Below are 21905 nucleotides of genomic sequence, written 5' to 3' on the forward strand. Positions count from 1 at the left end.
AAAAAAAACCTATAACATCATATACCTAACTATACTGTACTACATTTACCGCAAATAAATTTCATTTCATTTCAAGTATAACTAACTCACTTTAATGAAGTGTAATCCATGAAGATTTTCTGGAGCTTCCCTCTCTAGCTGTAGCCCCTCCTTTTCGAGGTTCTCCTCGAAAATACGCCTCTGCGTGTGTGCTTCAGGCTTGTTGGCATCATCTTTAGCCGCCTCCCATACCAGCACAAAGTCAACTGTTCGGACGCATCGTTGAAGGTCAATGATCGGTTGCTCAGTATTCCACCATGAGAATCCTGAATTAAATAAGAGTCAAATCATTCATTTAATACATGTAGTATTCGAGAAGATGAATACACGTACACCTCAGACTACGCAAAAAGTTTTCATATTAGCGGAGGGTAGCAAGTGGTAAGTATATTCGAATTCAATGGGATTAAGCAATCTGGTAAACAAATGTGGTGACTGACATTGATTGACTGACGACTGGCTGAATGACTAACTGACGTTGGCTCTAGTGATGGGAATGCTCTTTAAGATACTTCCATCAGCAATAAATAATTATTTTGATTTTTTCATATTTCATTATTTAAGTATTTACTATTTGTATGTTTATAGTTACGAGTATGATGATCAAATAGTACGAAATTAAAATACAAGTTTATTTATATATACCGCCTTATTTTTTTAAATAAAAGCTTCTGTCCAATGGGGCAAAGAGTCAGAATGGCTGGACGGATTTGGATTATATTTGGTAAGTATGTAGATAGCTGGACATTTGGAATAACACATATGAGAGTAGACACAGGGAAGTGATTACAAATGATTTTTTGGTCCAAAAATGGACTCCACACAATAAAAATTCCCCAATTTGCAGAGCCAGCCATAATTATCGGTAGGTAAGGTTGGTTCAATCAAATAATTAATTTTTCTCAAAAATGTCCGTAAAAGTTAACATTATTATTTACATATCAGAAGGTGAAGTGCATAGTTTATGGTCAGCGAAAAATTAAAAAGTTAAAACGATTGCAGGCCGCTAGCTCGACAATAATGAATTTAGCGCGCCTGCAATCAGTCACATTTTTTTTAAAGTTAAAAAGGCAATGGAAATATTGGCACAAGACGTATACAGCCAAGTCTAATGGCCGGTATCAGATATTTTGTTGGAACTCCGGACTTTTTCTATTGGGTCTGAAATAGCTTGTGGTGTTTCGGTGGGAAAATACACCTGCTGTTTATTTTAATGAAAAAAAAGGCAGGGAAAGCATAAGAAAAATATTGGAATAAAAATTAAATTTTACAAATATGTTTTGAGAAAATGTTTATTCTATTTCTGAATTATTCACCATTTTTGAGAAAAGCTTTGTATTAGTCTCGCTGGAATAGCAATTGCTGGCTTCGTATTAGTTAAACGGACTCGCAAGCTCGTCCGTTTAAATTCCCAATGCTCAGCCAGCAATTATCCTACTTAAGGCCACGAACAATAATTAATTTTGTAGGTACAGCACTAAATTTCCAGAGACTAGATAGACATTGGTGAGGAAAAAATTATCATGTAAATTTGACAAATATAACGGATTTTCGGGTTCCAATTAATTCTATAAAATAAACATATTAACACAATTATTTAATGATACAATGATTGTTAAAAACAGTGGTGGATTCATTGAGATGTGAATATGATCGGGATTGGCGTTGAAATGTAAGTAACTACGGAGTAATCGTGAAAAATTGCTTTGTTTACACGATTGTTTAATTCCATTGAGTTCTATTTTAGGTCAAATACAAATTACATAGGTATAGATGCATTTGTTTTGATCAAAGTCAAATTATCAAGTACGTGCAATATCAAAAAAAAATATATGAAAACCTTAAGTATACATAATCATATAGTTTGTTATATTTCTCCAAAGCAAAAATGAAACCACACAATCTAAACAATAATATTCCCCGGGAACTGACATGTTTTCGAAAACTTTACAAGGTTATTGTGAATATGAATGTAACATAGAATGATAGGTACATGAGATCCAACCCTCCGGTAGGTACTCACGAGCAATGGTTGGCAGGGGGTTTTCCATTGCCGGTGGACGCGAAATCCGGCAGCGCGGCGGGCTCGCCGCAAGCGCAGTCTTCCGCCGCGCGCGTGGACGCTTCGCTACCGTTGTCTCTGCAATCGTTACACAGATTTTTCTGCTGTTACGTGCTATCAAATTGCAGCAAGGTGTAACTAAACCTACCACATCGTCTTCCAGTTCTACTAAATTCAAATTGTGTTTAACGTTAAGTTGTATGTAATAAAATAAAATAAAAATACGTGATTTTTTAAAACAGATCATTTCACCATAATTAAGGAGGAAATAGTACCCAGATAGTTATTTTAACAGACTGAAGTTAGTCAAGCATAAATAAGAAATAAATTCAAATTAATATGAAAATATGAATATGTACCTATCTCTAAAAACAACCTATGACGGTCCAAATAAGATTCGTAGCAAACGTCGCCTTGCTATACTAGGGTGAGAAAATTAACAAAATCATATTATACCCTGCGGTATCCAGATGAACATACTAAAAGTCCTCAAGGGTGGGGATAGTGTAAAACGGCATAAAACGGAAAAAATAACCACTTTTGCTGTATGGGAGCCCACCTTAAATGTTTATTTTATTTTTATTTAATTATTTATTTTTAAAGTACATTTATACAAATAAATAGGTACCTTTTGCCGTTATTAATATCGAGCAAAAAGAATCACGTTTGTTGTATGGGAGCCCCCCTTAAACATTTATTTTGTTCTGTTTTTAGTATTTGTTGTTATAGCGGCATTCGTTCGTAGTCAGGTTCTCTAACCCCTAGGCCATCTGGTCGTCTATTTGGCCAGAAACTTAATTACCAGATAGTTTGTTTCTATCAATGAACCGACCCATCTGTTGAACTTACAATTCGAGGTGCCAATTCAATTTCAAATCAGTTTAAAATTGTATGTAGGTACTTATGGATGAAGTGGTTTGTACCGACCGACCCTTGAGCGACCTGTCGAAGTTACAACAAAAACACAATGTATATTACCATATACATAACTTCGATGGTATCTATGGGATGAAAATTCAATTTTAAACTGATTTGAAATTGAATTGGCAGTAGGTAGTACTTATAACAAAGTTAAAAAAACCTGTCTCAGTTACGTAGGCTTTACAAGTTATCATATCAAGTAACGGAGCGGCCACACCACTGCTTAAAATACGGAATCGCAGTGTCGTGCCGTAAGGCTGGCCGCACATACACGGTTTCCTGATAAGGTTTCCGAATACGGAATTTAGATTCGGAAACCTGAAAGCAAAGCGCACACGTTCGTTTTTTAGTATTAGGTTTTTTTTTCTGCCAGTTCTAGAGCGACGGTTCTTGAGAGAGCACGTATAGACATGGACGATGAGTTATTGCTTTTAATTGCGCTCTTACTGGCGTTACACAACAAAAAGAAGAAGAAACGACGTTATTGGGTACAGGGATATTTTTCGACAGTCATTATTAAATTTTCGATGTCACCCATGTTGGTCTATCACAAAAATGACGTATACGTCCACTTCGTACGACGCTCGCGCATTTCTGACTTGAAATTTCCGTTCCGGCTAGTGAAACAAAGTGTATGCAGGGACTGCGTTCGGGATGACGTCATTCGGTTTTTTCCCGTTCTTACTACCCGAACGCACGGCTGTGGCATGGAACGAACGTCGGGTTTTTTTCCGTTCGGAAATTTTAATAACGTGTGCGCCTTCGTCTAACATTACTATGAAAAATGCGCATTCAGGTTTCCGAATCTGAATTCCGTATTCGGAAACCTTATCAGGAAACCGTGTATGTGCGGCCAGCCTAAACGTCAGGACTTTACCTACCGAACAAAACTCGTGACGTTTACGGCATGTCACTTCGATTCCGCACCGTTTGCGTATTTTAAGTAGCGGTGTGGAAAGCATGCAAAAAAACGGTGCGCATACGATGCGTCACTGCGATTCCGTAACGTGCTACCGTCGCGGTTTTTTAAGCAGCGGTATGGCCGCTCCTTAATAGTAGACAAAACCTATAATATACACATTGAGCACTTCTTTAAAATTCCAGTATGGAAACAATGAAATATTTCTTTGCCATTGTTATTTCGTTTTAAGGGCATTTTAAAAATATCCCTTGACATTATTACATACGAGTACATAATCATTTTATCATCACACATACATCATACATAACACTACAGTAAACTTTGTGGCTTTTGTTTTAAAAGGGTGTGTTACCTAATTAGTGATGTATGTATTGGTTCAATTAAATCCCTTTGTACCCAGTCAATAACCGAACCAATTACCAGCACACAAAATGGATATAAATTATTGGCTATAATGTTATATAATTAGTATTAACGTAATGTAAGTGTTCGAACAATATCTAGAAATAGAATATATAGACGTATTATGAACTCAAAATTAATTATCAGATTTATTCGTATGTATACCTAATCCTACTAATATTATAAATGCGAAAGTGTGAGTGAGTTTGTTACAGTCAAGGGCAAAGATATAGACGAGGCGGCCAAAGTTCCAAAAATATGTATACACGGCCTTAATGTTAAGTACATAAAGTCATGTACATATTTTTGTAACTTTGGCCGTGTCGATATCTTTGCCCTTGACTGTACTCCTTCACGCTAAAACGGCTGGACGGATTTGGATGAAATTTGGTATGTAGATAGCCGGACATCTGGAATAAAACATAGGCTACTTTATATTCCGATATTCCCACGGGATAGGGATAAAATCTCGAAACAATAACCGCTAGGTTAGAGTCTTGAAATTTGATATGATTATGAAAACCACGATTTAATTTAACCGGAATTCCTACGGGAATTTTTTAAAATCCCGAAATTTCAATTCAGCTGCTGCATCTAATGATTTATGTGTGCGAAGCCGGGGGTAAACACTAGTATAATATAATTATACATATTTTAAAAAATCACACACAAAATTAAGAAAAAAATGTAATGTGTATTGTATATGTTACAAGAAGACAGCGTTGAGCTACAACAACAAATGGAATGCAGGTCGGTTGGGTCCAGTAGTTGGGTCCATAAGTTGGAATCAAATGTTATTGACGATAGATGCTTCGATATAACAAGCTGCAATGCTCCGAATTAAACAAAACATGAACATCGAACATGATGGTAAGTTACACAAAAAGAAAGAGACAGGCGGACAATGACGTGCCACTGCACTTCCGCTAGAAGCAATAACTAGCTCCACGAATTTAGTGCACATAAGGACAAACAAAGCAGTAACACAAATTCAAAGCAAACGCAGGACCAAACAATCAATCGCAAAATGATATCACATTGATCTCTTTCCGAGGTTAAATTGAATGTGAAACATCATTAACTTCACTTATTTCATCAATATTTAATTTAAGGCTGGAACCAGTGGTACGTCCTGACCGTCAGCGCTGTCCGTCGTCGGTTGCGACAATTCATTCAGTGCTACGCTGACGGCGAAGCGAACTGCGACGCGTGTGTACAGTTCACAGGTCGGTCGCTCCGTGGATGCGTTCAGTGCTTCGCTGACAGAGCGACCGACCTATGAACTGTACACACGCGTCGCAGTTCGCCGTCAGCGTAGCACTGAATGAATTTTCGCAACCGACGGTCTGCGCTGACGGTCAGAACGTACCGTCGGTCGAGCACTGTTTCCAGCCTAATACCTACATTGAGTATAGGAAGCGTACTGTTTGCACTTGGCAAACGTTATCGATCTTTGTTTGTGTGTTTGATGTATGAATGGAGTAATATCTGGAATTAGGGAAGTGATTTTTAAAATTCTTTCACTACCAGTAAGCTATACTACCATACATATATTAACACAGGCTATTTTTTATACCGCGTATAACCGACTAAGTCAAAATTGCTGCGCGACATAGACGAAGTTGCGGGCAGCAAAACAGTCAGGATACGATACGTATATTCAACAAAATCACGTCTGAGAAAAGTAAAATTTTCGCAGTTTTTAAGAGATCAATGTGCAATTAGCAGTGAAGCATTGACGTTAGCGTCGGCCCGAGGCAATAGGGGCGGTCGGAGCGGTCAGTGCGGGGGGGGGACTCACCGGTCAGTGTTCATGTCCTGCGACATGTTGTCGGGGTAGGTGCTGAGGACCGACATCGCCCGCAGGTCGGCCGTCTTCTGCGGCGGCTCTGTCTCCGTCTAACCCCAATAAAAATACACTCGATCAATCTTCTGCATCGTACCTTCTTGCTTCAAAACAAATACTAAAAAGTAACTTGGAATAATAAGGCTAATTTGCCAACTATTACGTGATTCCTAGGAGTAGGTACGTTTATTTTCAATTCATTTTAACGAATAATTGCTGGGTATTAATTATCATTAAAGTAATGAACATAGACTACCTAAATATAAGTGAGTATAAATTATTAATACCTAACAGTAGTGGTTGTTTTTGGTTTACTTTGGGTTTGTGATTCCCTCTTTTCAGGAATAGCAACTGCCTCTTCACCTCCGATTTCTTTTTATAAGAGAAATTGACATGATGCTGGCTCAATCGAAAGGCATACCTAGCCGAAAACAAAAAAAAAACGAATACTTAATTGCGGTAGTGTAATTATAGACTAAAATTTCCAATGAATATTGTGTTTTCGCATAAAATATACATTTTACCTTAGTTACCAGCAATCTTTGCCGGTATATTATGTTTCTTAATTGGAATAACATGAAATACATACATTTAGGTATTCCCTAAATTTAGTTATCGTAACCTGTGGCCGCACGAAATCTTAGATAACACCTTCACATGGTTTATTTATTGTGCACCACTTCAAATGGTTTATTGTGCAATAATTACATGTACGCTAAAAAACGTTCACAGCCCGATACGATTCAATAGACCTCCAAGCAAATACCTATCCCAATTCTAATTTTATTAACGTACAGCGCATAGCAGAAGAGCAAAAAAATAACCACAGACCTTGGCACCTCTATCATTTTAAGACTGAGTCATCTTTGTTTGATAAGAGATCATGCATCTCGTAACGTATCTACTACAGAACAGATACAACACATGCTTGCTTGTCTACCTACATTCTGCCTTTGTATACACCTAGAATTCAGCTTCACGTGTTTTTGCACAACCTGTTTAACACAACCACAACTAGTCCAAGAAACTAACTATTAGGATGGTGTCATAAAAGTGTCACTTTATGTTTTAGAAATGCCGTAATGGAGACGTTCTAGCACAACACTTTAACGGTATGTAGAGTGCCAGCTATGACTAAACAACACTTATCATTATTAGCATTCTCGAGGGATTTGCATGACAAACCCATTCGTCGAAATTATTACCCACAATTACTTACTAATTAACTAGATTATATTCTGTCTTACTACTACGGCTCCGGTGGAAGAACGTTTCTTACACTACCGTCACTTATTATTTTATTAGCGTGCGCTTCAGTTGAGGCAAGCTGAGGTAAAGACGTGCAGATACGACGAATCATAATTATCACGATACAAACGGAGCATGGCAAAAGGGCTTATTCCACTTAACTAAATTTAGGATCCTAAATGATTTAGAATCCTAGTTTAGGAAAGTGTAATCGCGTTTAGCCAACTAAGGATCCTAAGAAGTACTTGACTAAACGGGATTCCTTAATTAGGATTCTATTCTAAATCATTTAAGATCCTAAATTTAGTCTAGTGTAATAAGCCCTGAAGTGTGGATTCTAACTTAAGGTGGAGCCAGACGAGCGTAATTTTTGAACTGTGAGTCCCGTATTTTGGGTCGCGTAATTTTCAACCGCACAACTCATTTTCAGCGCCGTGTGAAACAAACTGGACTTTTGTATAAACCCTACGAATAAAACCGAATGCAGCAGAAATTACGCGACTGAAAATACGCGGCTCACGTCACAACTCAAAAAATTACTCTCGTCTGGCTTCACCCTCACAACACATACATCTCTCTTACTTTAATAATATTTCTGTCGTTTAAATCATTGCATTGTTCTCTTTTAGTAATTTTATAGTATAATTGTGCAATTCCTACCTAAATACCTAGAATTTACCTTTAGGTTTTATTTATCATTGGGATCTCTGTGGTTGTGGGCATCTGAGGACTGGAGACCTGGTGACCCGACATACAGGTTTCCCCTAGTTCGGGCACCAGTCTCCACCGCATAAGTCTACCAACTATAGTCGTTTTTCTTACTGTCTCTGTATTATACTTTGTGGTGGTAAATATATATATATATATATTATATATTATATATATATTATATATATATTGTTTTTTTACTTTACTTTACTTTTACCCTTATACTCCGTGTTTATAAAAAAAAAAATATTTTATCTGTTTACTTTGACATACCTACTGCTTGATACACATAAAAACTACCTATGCCCTATTTCACGAAGCTACAAGATACTATTTACAAGAGGTAGTCTTTGTTTAACAGTATGTGTTGAAAAGAGACTACCGCTTATAAATTGTAACTTCGTGAAATGGGCCACAGGTAGACAAATCAGTTCTTTTTTGTTCAAACTTAGCTTTATCCCGCGACTTCGCTCCCACGGAAAAATTAAAAATTGGCTCGCTCTCTATTTTTTTTTTTCACGAAATCTGTTCTTTGTGTACTTTTATGATTCCTGTGCCCGTGTTTAGACTGCAAAATATACCTAGTGCCATTCACGAAGACGCGTGATTTTGTCAAAATTAGACATTATTGACATTGTAATAAGAACCACAGCACGCGTCATCGTGAATGACTCTACCTACCTATAGTATAACAAGTAAGCATTATATTTGACTCATTGCAAAATAGCAACAATCTTCTAGTCTAGACATTGAATAAGTCAGGGTTGTCACAAAATAGGCCGAAGTCAATGTTAAAAAAATAATGAATACAAGTTTTTTTGCTGACTGTACTGCAACTATGACTGTTTTCGGCTTTGATTATATTGCTGTAACTTATATATGTACTCTGTGCTGTAACAGAAGATCGAACGGTCCGGCGGACCGAAAGGAACGCAGCCATCTGTTAGAATGGTATATCCATACCACCATCTTACTGTAACAGACAGTTGTGTGTGTCCCTCTTGGTCCGCCGGACCGGTCGTCTGTTACGGCTATTACGTTTGGAAAGAGTACTTAGTTTTTTCTCCTAATGCCTAAAAATGTCATAAACTCATAAATGTGAAAGTCTAAGTGTTTTAGTTGATTTTTATTTTTTCACGTAAAAAATTTAGTCATTCCAATTTGTAATAACAGTATAACAATGCAATGGAACTTATCGACGGTTAAAATTCAATAACACCTAACTATCATGCTAAAAGATGGTAGATATAGACTATATTGGTTCTCAACCGTCGTTATGTCACTTTTATCAATACATTTTGTTAAAGGAAACATCCATTCATGTTTTCCTTAAATACTAGTAGCTTACCTAAGTAGAAACCATCTAAGAATAACAATATGTAAATTACAGGGCCAGATTTAGAGGTGTTGAGGGCTTGGGGGAACAGAGGAGTGGGGACCCCCCAAAAACTATTTTCCAAATAAAATGAAGCTGTAGCCCCAGATGCCCTCCCCTAAATCCGGCCTTGGTAATGTACTTATTCTCCTAAACGCCAAAGTCAAATTTTTGGATTTATGAACATCAAACTTTATGTCATTGATAGTTTGATGTTCAAATTACATTAAGTTCTTTATAAAGGACTCTAGGCGTTAGGAGGATATGGGTGTGTCCACAGAAAGTCGTAACATCTTCACCATCTTTCCCTATATGAATGAGATGGTTTGCATTGCACTGCAGTTTAGTGATGGTCGACTTGAGTTACTAACTCGAGTTAACTCGAGTTGGGCTTAACTTGAATCAACTCGAGTTGAATTATCTCCAACTCGATTTTAAATAATTTCCCTTTTTACTTTAGTTAGTATAACTCTCCCAATACATCATAAATAAATAATATGAAAAATTAAAAAATTTAAACATAAAAATATCATTTGTTTGTCGGCTCTTTTTTTTTACTACTAGTGCGAATGTGAGGGAATAAATTGTTAAAAACTTTGAAAAAATCTCTGTTTCATCCAGTTAACTCGAGGTCCGAGTTACGTGAATTTTAACTCGAGTTAAATCGAGTTTTGTTTTTCCCGAGTTGGCACATTACTACTGCAGTTCCTATGTGGACCCAGAGCATATTGAATTGAAATACAATTGAATTGCTTTGCAAGTGTGTGCAGTTTTTCTTCTATGTCTTCCTTCACCATAAAGCTTGAAAGCCGCATAAATAGGTATGTATTAAATGAGTCAGATTTGGTTCAGTAAAAAATTCTGCTGTTTGGTACAGTTGACTGAACTTAAGACAGTAGCCTTCATGTTGTGTAATTAACGTGTGTGCTGATGAGCATCGACATTTTGCCTCTGGTAATGTGATTTGATTACTATAGCAGCAACAAAATTCAATCATCCATTATGTCTTTAACAGTAATTAAATACTTAATTGTGAATGGCCTCTTACTTATATTATAAAAATTAATCTCAATTTAGAATTACGCTCAGTTTAGTAGTGTCAAAGTATATAAAGCTCTCAAAGTTAAAGCCAGATTTATTAACTAAATCTACTATTTTTCTAAACAAGTAGCTTTATGAAAATAGGATCAAAGCAATCCACTTAATTCTTCATTCTGAATAAATTTTAACAATAACATAAAATAAAATTCATAATATATTTCGCCATTATGATTAGCATAGCTCAATTAAAAACTTAGATATAGCCACTCTTCCCGCTAATATTATAAATGTGAAAGTATGTAAGTTTGTTTGTTTAATTGTTTGTTACTCCATCACGTCTAAATCGCTGAACTGATTTAGATGAAAATCAGTACACAGATAGTTTGAGTTACGGGGAAGGACATAGGATAGTTTTAATCCCGGGAAATGGAATAATTCCCGCGGGATAGCAATAAACGAATCCTACGCGGACAGAGTCACGGGTAACAGCCTAGTGTTTACATATAAGTGTACTGAACAGATATAAAATTTAAGTCACAAGAGGGTAACTCAATTGAAGTTGAGTTGGACAGGACACTTGGTGATATGCCATTAGACAACAGGTGGTCAAACCGGTTATGGAGTTGTAGCCAAGATTGGGTCAAGGAATGGTGGGCAAACCTCTGGCCTGTTGGTCGGATGACATCTGGTAGTTGGTTGGTAAACTGTGGGTGAGACTAGCGCAGGACCAGGCAAAGCGGTGTGAAATTGAAGAGGCCTTTACTCAGAAGTGGTTAGAAGTGGGGTGATTTGACATTTCTGAGTTAGGTGCATAAGTTTTGCCAGACTTGTTTACTGATGTCTCATGTGTGAATTAAGTTGTTATGGTGCCATAACCCTATTATCTATAGATGTACAAATTATTGAATAAATCACTTTTCTTTTTATTCAGGTATTTTATTTTTATTTTTATTAGTGTTTTTTAAACATGAAAGATGAAAAATATCTTAAGAATCTGAGATCATTTTTTAATGTTGGATAACAATGTAGCTGGGAAAAGCTGCTGTAAATAAATATAAAATTAAACAATACTTATGTATATATATTACTGATGATAATATGTCTATAATTATAATTATAGGGTATGGTTAAAAGGAAGGGTGGGTTGATATGGAAACAATATAAATTTAATTGGATTTTTATACTTTTTGTCAGTCTCTTATTTTATCACAACGGATTATTATTGGTACTTATATTATTTTTTTTACAAATAGTGTTTGTGCATATAAGGGTCAGAAGTGTTTCACCCACCATATGTGTTGCAATAAGTATGGCTAAGAAAAACACCATCCACCACTGCCATGCTTGTTGTGGTTTGTGTGGCCATGGAGCAAGGGCATATTCATTGATTTCAGACACACAATATGGCAGTTTATGAGTCTTACCCTATTATCTAAACATCAGACATAACTGATGTTACATTTGTTATAAATACTTACATACACATAGGTATTTTATAAGAATTGAATTATTGTGCTGTGCATAACTTGTGATAAGAAATTTTGATCTGTTATAAAAGATACACAGTGGCCATCCAGGTGGAGTACAGATTGAGGGATTTAAATTTGACTAAGAAAATGCATTCATACATAAGACAAATTTATTGAGGAAGCCATGACCAAAGAAATTTGATTCCCATTAAGTTCTATAAAGATCATATCTTGTCTAAATTGACTAAATAATATTTGAGTATTCAGTGGTTTACTATTTACGGTTTAATAGCCTTTTATTGGAGGAGTTATAAAATATATGAGTTCATTGTTTGGTAAGTTTATGCACTATGCTGTTCTAAAACTTACCTTGTTAAAGTCTCCAACTCCATCCTGGAATAGCTGTTGGAACGCAAGCTCATTGCGCTGGGCATCTGTCAGGAAGGACTCCGTTTCTGCCGCGTCAGATCTTTTGTGGTGCAACCTAACACTTCCTGCGTAAATAGGAGTTGCTATCTTTGGCGTAAATACATTGTCCTCCACCCTCTCCAGTAAAGGTTTTGGTATATCTTCTTCGAGAGATGGGTCACCGTCGGACATCACATATAATTCTTGAGCTCAAACCTTTCAAATTATAAAGGTCTTATAAGGAGACTGACATGTCAATTTTGAGAGGAGATGACTGTCGGTGATTAGTCACTTCACTATATATTATTTCTTTGCTTGTTTAATAATTTGTGCTAAATAATATAATTGCACTTATGAGTTCTACACAGTATTACCTATCATAAATATTAATAACAACTGTTAATAGGGAATTAATACAAAAATTAAATGTACTATTACAAAAAACCAAACCCAAACCGGGAAGCTCTCAATCTCGAACAGACAGACAGGCCACGGTTGTCACGGATCGGATGACAGATGCACAGACTACTAAGAGATATGGACTGATACAGATGAAAGAAAGTCAGAGGTTGGTTAAAGAAGCACAGATTCAGAATATTCAGATCTAAAGAAAGAGTCACAGACAGATGGTCGCTCGCTTGCACACATCACCAGCATGAAGTGAGCAAAAAAGTTTTGATCCAATAGCATAATAGCAACAACATCCATGGACGTATAGGTAGTCCAACAATTGTATTTTAATGTTATTTTAACAGTTTTAAAGTAGTACGTCCATGACAACATCTCTGCGGTCCATTAGCACAAATATGATAATGATAGAATGTGATAGACTTTCTGTGGCTCGCTCTAACATTTCCTTCCCTACGAGTCGAGTAGGCTTGCTTCTAGGGCACAGAACAGCTGGGCTACTCCGAAACTCGAAACTCGAAGTTCGTGTCGTACGATCCCTCTGACACTTACACTGTTTGATACGAGAGCGAGAGGGACCGCACGACACGAACTTACGAGTTTCGTAGTAGCCTTGCAGAGTACTTTTCAAGGGTTGCTCGGCATAACAATGTGATATACGCTTAATATCTATGACTGGAATAAATAATTTTTCTGATTTAAAAGTCTGATTAACAATCGAATGATACATTTCATTTCATATTATGTTAATTTAATCAGGTGCATTCGAAGTAAAAAAATTAAATCCAATGATGTGGATGTTTTTTGTAGCTGATACACGTCAGAGGTTACAGTATTTTATTGTGAGCTAGCAACAATTCTTGCCACGCCGCCCGGGATCTGTCAATTCGCGTCGGTGCCTGCCTGCAGAAGAAACCGAGTATATTAGGTTGCCGGCGAATAACTGACTTGAATTTACTATATATGTATCCTTTATGTGAAATTTATCACTAAAAGCTTGAAGTTGTGAACATCATCAAGATGACTGCGGAGCCCCAAACGAAGGCAAAGCTGCCCCACCTTTCCTCTGATAAGCAACTTACTTTTATAAAATTGGCTGTTTTGTCAATGGCAGCGATTTTATGTAAGCATTTTCTTGGCATTCAATCTTTTCTACACCACTAGCACTGTTTTACTTACTGTAGGGAGTCGCCTAGATGCATTTTAGATGGACGCATTGTAGTACAACAAAATAATAGTGACCAACAAACTAAAATAATATCAATTTTAATTTCATGAGAAGTACTATTCTAAATAGAAATATTTATATTGTAACTTTTGTTTTCTAAAAATATAGCCCAGTCGATCTGGACAATTTCGCCTGTATCTGGTGTATTTGGTGAAGACCAAAAATTGCACACCGTTAAAGCTGCGTTAGCAGGTAGTTATAATTTTCATTCGCTTTTTCCATTTTGACAAAGGAAGAAGTTAATGGAAATTAAAACTATGTGCTAACGCTGTGAGAGATAATGGCGGCTGAATGATGGCCACCATGTTGTTTTTATTAATACAATGGCTTCCTTATAATATGCAGCTGCCACCATGTCAATTGACCGAGCTTGGCAGCTTGTTAATATTAAATGTATATAAAAATTAAAATAACCCCTATTTCGTAATTTTATTAATTAAAAATTGAATACCACTGATCTTTTTTTTACTTTCAGCCTTTGCTACACGTCTGTTCTCCGTATTACGCTTTGAGAGTGTTATCCATGAATTTGATCCTTACTTCAACTACAGAACAACAAGGTACCTCACTGAAGAAGGCTTTTACAAGTTCCACAACTGGTTTGATGACAGAGCATGGTATCCTCTTGGTCGCATTATTGGTGGTGAGTGGTTGTTCCATTCTGTTTTTCCAAATATCCATTTAAATTTTAATAACATAAAATTTTTGGTGCAAATGATGTTTCTGTGCTTTATGGGATTGCAATTTCATGTGCATACAGGATGTGATTTGTTTGTGTGTGTGTGTGTGTGTTTCATTAAAATGTTCAGTTTTGCTTGATCAGCATAACTAGAAATACCTTTTATTTAGTGTTATTTAATTTGAAATTGTAATTTTATTTTTAATTCATTTCATTTTATTATTTTATTAATTTCTATTTTTTTGTTATTTTGTGTAGATGTTAATTTGAATTTATTTTAATTAGTGATAGTAAAAACAAGGAACGGAATTTCTCATAGCAAAATCAAACATCAAAGGGATTGAACATAAGTTTTATCGACTATTCCAGTTATCGATGTTATCGAATCGTCTCTCCTTGTTATCGCCTTGTAACAATATTCTGTAAAATTTGACCTCTCTGATAAGCGACTTTCATCTCCATATTAAAATAAAATAAATCGTGTCAATGTCACATATTATGACATTTATGTTGCTTGAGTTTTTCTTAGTCATTTCTGTGTTATTAAAATGGTTAATCCTAAAAGAAAAACGATTGACAAATGGATTAAAAAACATCCCTTACCTATATACAATGAAGATTTGCCAATGATATACTGCTCTAAATGTAAAGTTAATTTAAAGCAGCTCAAGCTCTTTATATTTTAATTGTAACTTACTTAAAAAGCACTATTTTAAAAGTACTTACTATTTCCTGTTTTATTAATTACTGAAATATTTTTGCTATGACAAATTCTGCTCCTTGGTAATAAATTTCATTGCTACAAATGATACCAGGAAAAAACATCAAATTTAGTGTAATATTTTTTTTATTATAATTCCCCAGAATAAGAATTATAAAAATACTTTATATGTGGACTGTCATTAATATCTGTAGTTGGTAAAAAAAGTGGTCATGTTTATTTGATGGACACACTTAACTGACCATTTGTAGGCCTTATGTCATATTTAATTGGGTTATTTAGTTAATCATTTAAGAGTGTGAATGACTGTATTTCTAATAATAATGAAAGAAAGCCTTAGATTTTCGTTGCAGGTCTTGCAATTTCAAGTTTATAATTTTTTGATCTGCTACTGTAACATGCTTTTTTACTATTATTTTCATCCCCAGGTACCATCTACCCAGGTCTGATGGTCACATCCACCACACTGTACAACATTATGCAGTTCATGAATATTACTATTGACATTAGAAATGTGTGTGTGTTCCTTGCACCATTCTTCTCTTCACTCACAACTATTGTTACATACCTTTTGACAAAGGAACTAAAGGTAATACATATTTTTCAGATTATAATTTAACTGTTGTCCATTGTAATAGTTAGTAATAATTCGTGTTTTTTTTTAAGGATGAAGGAGCAGGCTTAGTGGCAGCTGCCATGATCGCTATTGTCCCTGGCTATATAAGCCGGTCTGTGGCTGGGAGCTATGACAATGAAGGCATTGCTATATTCTGCATGCTGCTCACATACTACTTCTGGATTAAAGCAGTTAACACTGGAACCTTGCTGTGGGCTACTATGACTGCTCTAGCATACTTTTACATGGTTAGTCAAAAAAATAAGTTACTGAAATTAAAATTTAATAAGAAATGTCTTTTTTTTTGTACAATTACAATAATTATTATAAAGTGTTGCATGCATTTATTTTTATGTATATACACAATGTTATTTTTGATTTCTGTTGACCTTGAGGAAACATTCTACTGGTCAAATTAATTTATTTTTTCTGAGGCACTTGTGGCCTAACTCTTACTCTTTAAAAGATAATCAAGAATTAAAATAATGGAGTATGTTCTAAATAATGTAATAGTTCCTTGATGAATGATTTAAAATTAACTTCTTTAAAGTTTGTAAGTTGTAACTAAAGTGTTTTGGAATTTTCACAATTTGATCTTTAAAATGGATGTGAATGTGAACTCGATAATTATTATTATCTACTCTCATGCTTTGATTTTGGAGTTGAACTCTATTCATTAACAAAATAAGAGCTTTGACAGGGAACTAGAGTTGCCAAAAGCATGTGAGTGGTTATGTACAGTCACCAGCACCAATATTTGACACAACAAGCGTGTATAAATATCTGATACGACTCTATTGCTAGGGCCGGTAGGACGTGTCAGATAGTTATCAGGTGACTGTACAAAAATATTCGCATAGGTCAAAAAATTTATTATGAAGTAAAGTTTCTCTGATTTAACTAAGCCATCCGTCAATTTCAATGGATGGTTTAACATAAGTTAACAAACAAAAAACATGGTGTATGTATATTATTTATTATGGCCTAATATAGCTCTGGATAGGGAGATGTGGAAGTCAAGAGGAGAGGCCTTTGCCCAGCAGATGGTCACAGTTTTGGGTTAAATATGATAATAATATTATTTCAGGGAAACAGATATTTGAATGGTTGAGGCCAATTGCCTTGCTATTATCAGGATTCATTGCCACAAACCAATATGAAAATGTTAATAAAATATGACACTTGATTTGTTCACCATGTCCTGTGTGTCGTAACCATTATAATGCGAAAATTGAGAATGTTCCTGATTGGCTTTGTTAATTAAATCTGAAATAAGACTATTGCTAATAATGGAAATAGTCTTCAAATCCAATCATAGATCATAAAGATGAAATTTTTCACCCTGAATGAGTGTACTGCACATTCAGATTTTGCTATTTCATACAAATTCACAGAAACTTTATTTTTTCAAAACATTGCAGCTTATTTCTACCTATGTGTAATGAAAAAGAAATAATGAGTGTGACTATTAACCAAACATATATTTTTTCGTTTAACATTTATAATTATAGTTTATACTTATTCTTACTGCTTTAATCAGCCATTCATTGGTTAAGGCAGACTTTTAAATATAAAATTTCTAATATGATGTTTAACAGTTCTAATAATTGTATGTATGTACCCTTTATTGTTTATATGCATATCCAAATGGCCTAAATACGGGAAAATTTCACTGTGTGTCTACAACAGATACAGCTCAAAACGCAGTAACACTTTTGGAAGACTGCAAGTTTGATATGCATTGACACAGGTATATCTATTCAATTACTGCATTACGTGCTTAAGCTGCATAGCGAATATCCTCATTAATATGTATTATAAATGCGAAAGTATTTCCGTGTGTCTGTCTGTCACCCCTTAACGCTTAAACCATTAAACTCAATTAGGTGTATGAAATTTAGCATGGAAATTATTTTTTGATGTCTTCGAGATTATCTTAAATTAAATTAGAACGGAACTTCTGTTGAATACCTTTAAGAATCCTGATGTTTGGAGTCCTTTGATTGTCCTGAGATGACAATATATTGAAATTTTAACAGTTCAAGGGGCTGTTTCACCATCCATTGATTAGCGTTAACCGACGGTTAAATGTGATGCCGTCTCCGTCTATTAGAACCAAACAAACAGAGACGGCATCACATTTAACCGTCGGTTAACACTAATCAATGGATGGTGAAACAGCCCCTAAATATGCCAAAAATCACTTTAAATTAAAATATTCCTACAATCGCAATATTATTTTTTAAGACTTATGATTTTTTATGTATCTTTTAAGTTTGAGTTTTTTTTTACGGCAACCTCATGCAACATTATAATAATATTAGTTGATAATCAATACTTCATTATAATAATAATATGTGTTAATTAACCTACGAATAGTGACGGTTACCAATGCCGTGGCTTATTGGTTCTTCTATGCAGCATTATGTCTAAAGAACAATTCATGAACAACATACCTCAATGGAGCCGACTTCGATGTATGATGCTCGCTAAAGTCCGTAAAGCCGCAATAGTCCGCACCGCCACTTGACTTGCTAGTTTTAAGGCCTACAAAGTCTGTTATTATTTACACACAAAAATATTTATATTTAGTGCCCCCGCCAAGTCGAGCAAAACAAAAACAAAGGCACGGCCGTACCATACTTTTCTCGAACCCATTCAGGCTATTTTCAACATCCTGTAATTTTGTTATGGGTAAAGCTAGAACCCTGAATTTTCAGGTACCTATAGGGCCTAATGGGACTTAAATATATTATCAATAACATTCAATTTGAACATGTAGATTTACAGCTATTACATGCTAAAGTTCCTCAGTTTTGTCACTGACATACCTACTCACTGACTCACGATCATCATAATCCTAAGGTACTTCTAGCAGACGCACAAGCTCCAAATTTTAAATTTAATTCGTTTTTAGCCTATATAGTCACAGAAAAATCGAAAATGTTGCAAATTCAGTCACGTTTTTTAAATTATATATGTGTGTGTGTGTGTGTGTGTGCGTGTTGGTATGTGTGTGTGTGTGTGTGTGTAAGTGTATGAGATGAGGATGTGGATGGAGGAGAGAATGGACGAAGGACGATGGTCGTTTGACGAGAATGAACGATGGACGGTGAGGGATGGACGATGGACGAGGATGGACGAAGGACGATGGTCGTTTGACGAGAATGAACGATGGACGGTGAGGGATGGACGATGGACGAGAATAAACGCCGGACGAGAATGGACGATGGGCGAAGGACGATGAACGATGGACAAGGATGGACAATGAACGATGGACGAGAATGGACGATGGGCGAGAATGGACGATGGACAAGAATGAGCGATGGACGAGAATGGACGATGGACTATGGACGATAAAGAATAGACTATGGAAGATGGACTAGAATGGTCGATAAACGATGGATGACGGACAAGGATGGACGATGGACGAGAACGGACGAAGGACTATGAACGATGAACGAGAATGGACGATAGATGATGGATGATAGATGATAGAAGATGGACTAGAATGGATGATGGACGATGGACGATGGACAAAGATGGACGATGGACGAGAATGGATTTAAAAGTCCGCCGTAATTATAACCGCTAGTTGGCGCTGTCATCGCGCACCCAGCGAATAATTCATTGAGAGAGATAGCTACCAGCCCTTTAGTCTCCAGTAGTATCGACCAGGTGCTTTTACACTTTTATAATTAGTTTGTGTGTGCTGGGACCCTATGGTCCCAAGGTCTCAAAACCGACAGCAGGGTCATTATTCGTGGTCACATTTTTTTATGAATAGGCTGTAGAATTTTAAAACACTTTCGATTATTTCCTAGACGTATCTTATCTACTAGATACCCTGGAAATTGTAACAGAATCTTTTACCATGTCGACAAAAATCAAACGGAATATAAACTCAAATGATGACCCAGCAATGAAACCGTAAGCTTAACTGACACTGGTATTTTTTTTACACTTGTAATTATAATTTGTTTGAAAGAAATTTCACTAAACTGCAGTACTGTAGTCATTATTCCACTTGCACTCTGATTGGGTCGCCCAACGTCAAGCGAATGTGATGATAAAAGTTTTATTGTATGTGTATGGCTATTAAAACCACTAATTTTTTATGAAAAATAAAAGTGCACATATCACCATAATTCTTCAAACCGGAATGGCAAAATCCCCTATGGGGAATAAAGCTACGCGTCCACTGCATTGGAATCAAACCGTACGAAGCGGACGGATTTATTACTTTGTTTGTATATGTCGGCGGCCGATCGTAAAATCCGCCAGATCACGAAATTCCTAGGCATATCGTGAAATGCCGCCATTTCATGAATTGGCTAAGGGACATCCGCCATATCGTTCAAAACTCACCGTTTAGCGATTTGCCTAGTGACGTTTAGGCAGGTCATGAAATTCCTAGGCATATCATGTAGCGCCGCCATTTCATGATTTAGCCAGTTTAGGCAGATCATGAAATTCCTAGGCATATCATGAAACGCCGCCATATCGGTTCTGGCACTTCGCCGGCCGCTACCGCGGCACGCTCGCTTCGCTCGCTCGGCTCGTTCGTCATGATCACGATTAATACTAACCACTCCTCGCTTCGCTCCTCGTACCTAATTTTTTCTATATAAATAAATAACAACTAGTGAATACTTTATTTATCAACAAAATACTAACCTCTAAAATACGGGCAGACGTCCATGGTTTTTTTCATATTGTGCACAGAATCCGTTTGATTCACATAAAAAGAACGGAGCTGATGTTCAAAAGCTTCTTTTGCACTTCTATTTTGAATTCAATCACTAGTTTCGGTTTAAGGATCATTTTGTTGCGACGCCGACATTTTTCACGCGCTAAACAAACACGACCGGTCAGCTGGTCACGGCCGCCATTGCATACGCAGCGCCACCAGTGGCCAAAAAAGAAACTATTTTACTATGTGCCCGGTATAGAGCTAGGAATATCGACGAATGCGTTGCTCTAATCGATCTGCCGTATTATTTCTCAGGCACATCGTGATATGCCTGGCCAACGTTTAGGCATATCATGAAATGGCGGCGTTTCACGATATGCCTAGGAATTTCGTGATCTGGCGGATTTTACGATCGGCCGCCGACATATAGATTTCTATGGTACTGCGTGCACTGGATCGGTATTTCTGCGCCATAGAAATCTAGATAAAGCAACAAATCCGCCCGCTTCGCACGGTGCGTACGCGCCGATTCCGATCCAGTGGACGCTCAGCTTTAAAAAAAAAGTGGTACTCATAAATGGTTCACTAATGAGGGCTATCGCGTATGAATTCGCCACTAGAGGCGCTAGTGTAGCGTGAGGTCTCCGAAATGTCAAATCTCATAGTTTTTGGGGGAGCTACGCGGGTTTATTTATAATTAGAATAATTTTGTGAATATTTTGCAATATCTGAAATTAATTATGGCAAATATGCGTTCCGGGGCAATGAATGTCTGTGGTAAATATGATTTTAATCTAAACTTTGTTTTCACGCCCGTAATAACAGACTTTGAAATCCATACTTTAAAAACACGCAACAGTGCGCCATCTAGTGAGACACAAAACGATAGCCCTCATAGTTGTGATTTATGGAGGCTACACGCAGTTATCGTGGCAGGTGTCGTCGGGGGCTACGTGTTCCTGATCAACCTGATCCCGCTGCACGTGGGCGCTGCTGCTGCTGGCCGCTTCTCGCCGCGCGTGTACGTGGCCTACAGCGCGCTCTACTGCGTCGGCACCATCCTCTCCATGCAGATCTCCTTCGTCGGCTTCCAACCCGTGCAGAGCTCCGAGCACATGT

The 21905-nt window shown here is 36.6% G+C and overlaps 3 protein-coding genes across 3 annotated transcripts in view; 1 reads left to right on the plus strand and 2 right to left on the minus strand.

Moving 5' to 3' along the window:
• Nucleotides 1-283: 283 nt before the first annotated feature.
• LOC141431730 (uncharacterized) lies at nt 284-13093 on the minus strand. The gene is made up of 4 exons (XM_074092905.1): nt 12403-13093; nt 6148-6245; nt 2063-2179; nt 284-305 (listed from the first exon to the last, which is right to left on the minus strand). Exons 1-4 carry the CDS (start codon nt 12631-12633, stop codon nt 284-286), a joined length of 468 nt encoding a protein of 155 aa, XP_073949006.1. The 5' UTR covers nt 12634-13093.
• Nucleotides 13094-13688: 595 nt separating this feature from the next.
• On the plus strand, nt 13689-21749 carry LOC141431731 (dolichyl-diphosphooligosaccharide--protein glycosyltransferase subunit STT3A-like). The gene is made up of 5 exons (XM_074092906.1): nt 13689-13972; nt 14553-14720; nt 15906-16066; nt 16144-16341; nt 21723-21749. The coding sequence occupies exons 1-5, from the start codon at nt 13870-13872 to the stop codon at nt 21747-21749; spliced, it is 657 nt and encodes a 218-aa protein (XP_073949007.1). The 5' UTR covers nt 13689-13869.
• Nucleotides 21750-21828: 79 nt separating this feature from the next.
• Nucleotides 21829-21905, minus strand: part of LOC141431732 (kelch-like protein 10) — a 7341-nt gene continuing 7264 nt past the window's right edge. The window contains 1 exon segment of the mRNA XM_074092908.1: nt 21829-21891. Within this exon segment, the coding sequence (XP_073949009.1) occupies nt 21829-21891 (63 nt within the window).

This window comes from Choristoneura fumiferana, chromosome 10 (genome assembly GCF_025370935.1).
Source record: "Choristoneura fumiferana chromosome 10, NRCan_CFum_1, whole genome shotgun sequence".
Taxonomy (NCBI): domain Eukaryota; kingdom Metazoa; phylum Arthropoda; class Insecta; order Lepidoptera; family Tortricidae; genus Choristoneura; species Choristoneura fumiferana.

What these genes read in the sequence shown, in the direction of transcription:
- LOC141431730 (XM_074092905.1), bottom strand. Translation starts at nt 12,633, where the DNA reads ATGTCCGACGGTGACCCATCTCTCGAAGAAGATATACCAAAACCTTTA. An exon ending in GAGTTGGAGACTTTAACAAG is followed by an intron (nt 6,246 to 12,402) that starts GTAAGTTTTAGA and finishes TATTGGGGTTAG; the next exon opens with ACGGAGACAGAGCCGCCGCA. An exon ending in CAGGACATGAACACTGACCG is followed by an intron (nt 2,180 to 6,147) that starts GTGAGTCCCCCC and finishes TAACGATTGCAG; the next exon opens with AGACAACGGTAGCGAAGCGT.
- LOC141431731 (XM_074092906.1), top strand. Translation starts at nt 13,870, where the DNA reads ATGACTGCGGAGCCCCAAACGAAGGCAAAGCTGCCCCACCTTTCCTCT. An exon ending in GTCAATGGCAGCGATTTTAT is followed by an intron (nt 13,973 to 14,552) that starts GTAAGCATTTTC and finishes TTTTACTTTCAG; the next exon opens with CCTTTGCTACACGTCTGTTC. An exon ending in CTCTAGCATACTTTTACATG is followed by an intron (nt 16,342 to 21,722) that starts GTTAGTCAAAAA and finishes TTATCGTGGCAG; the next exon opens with GTGTCGTCGGGGGCTACGTG.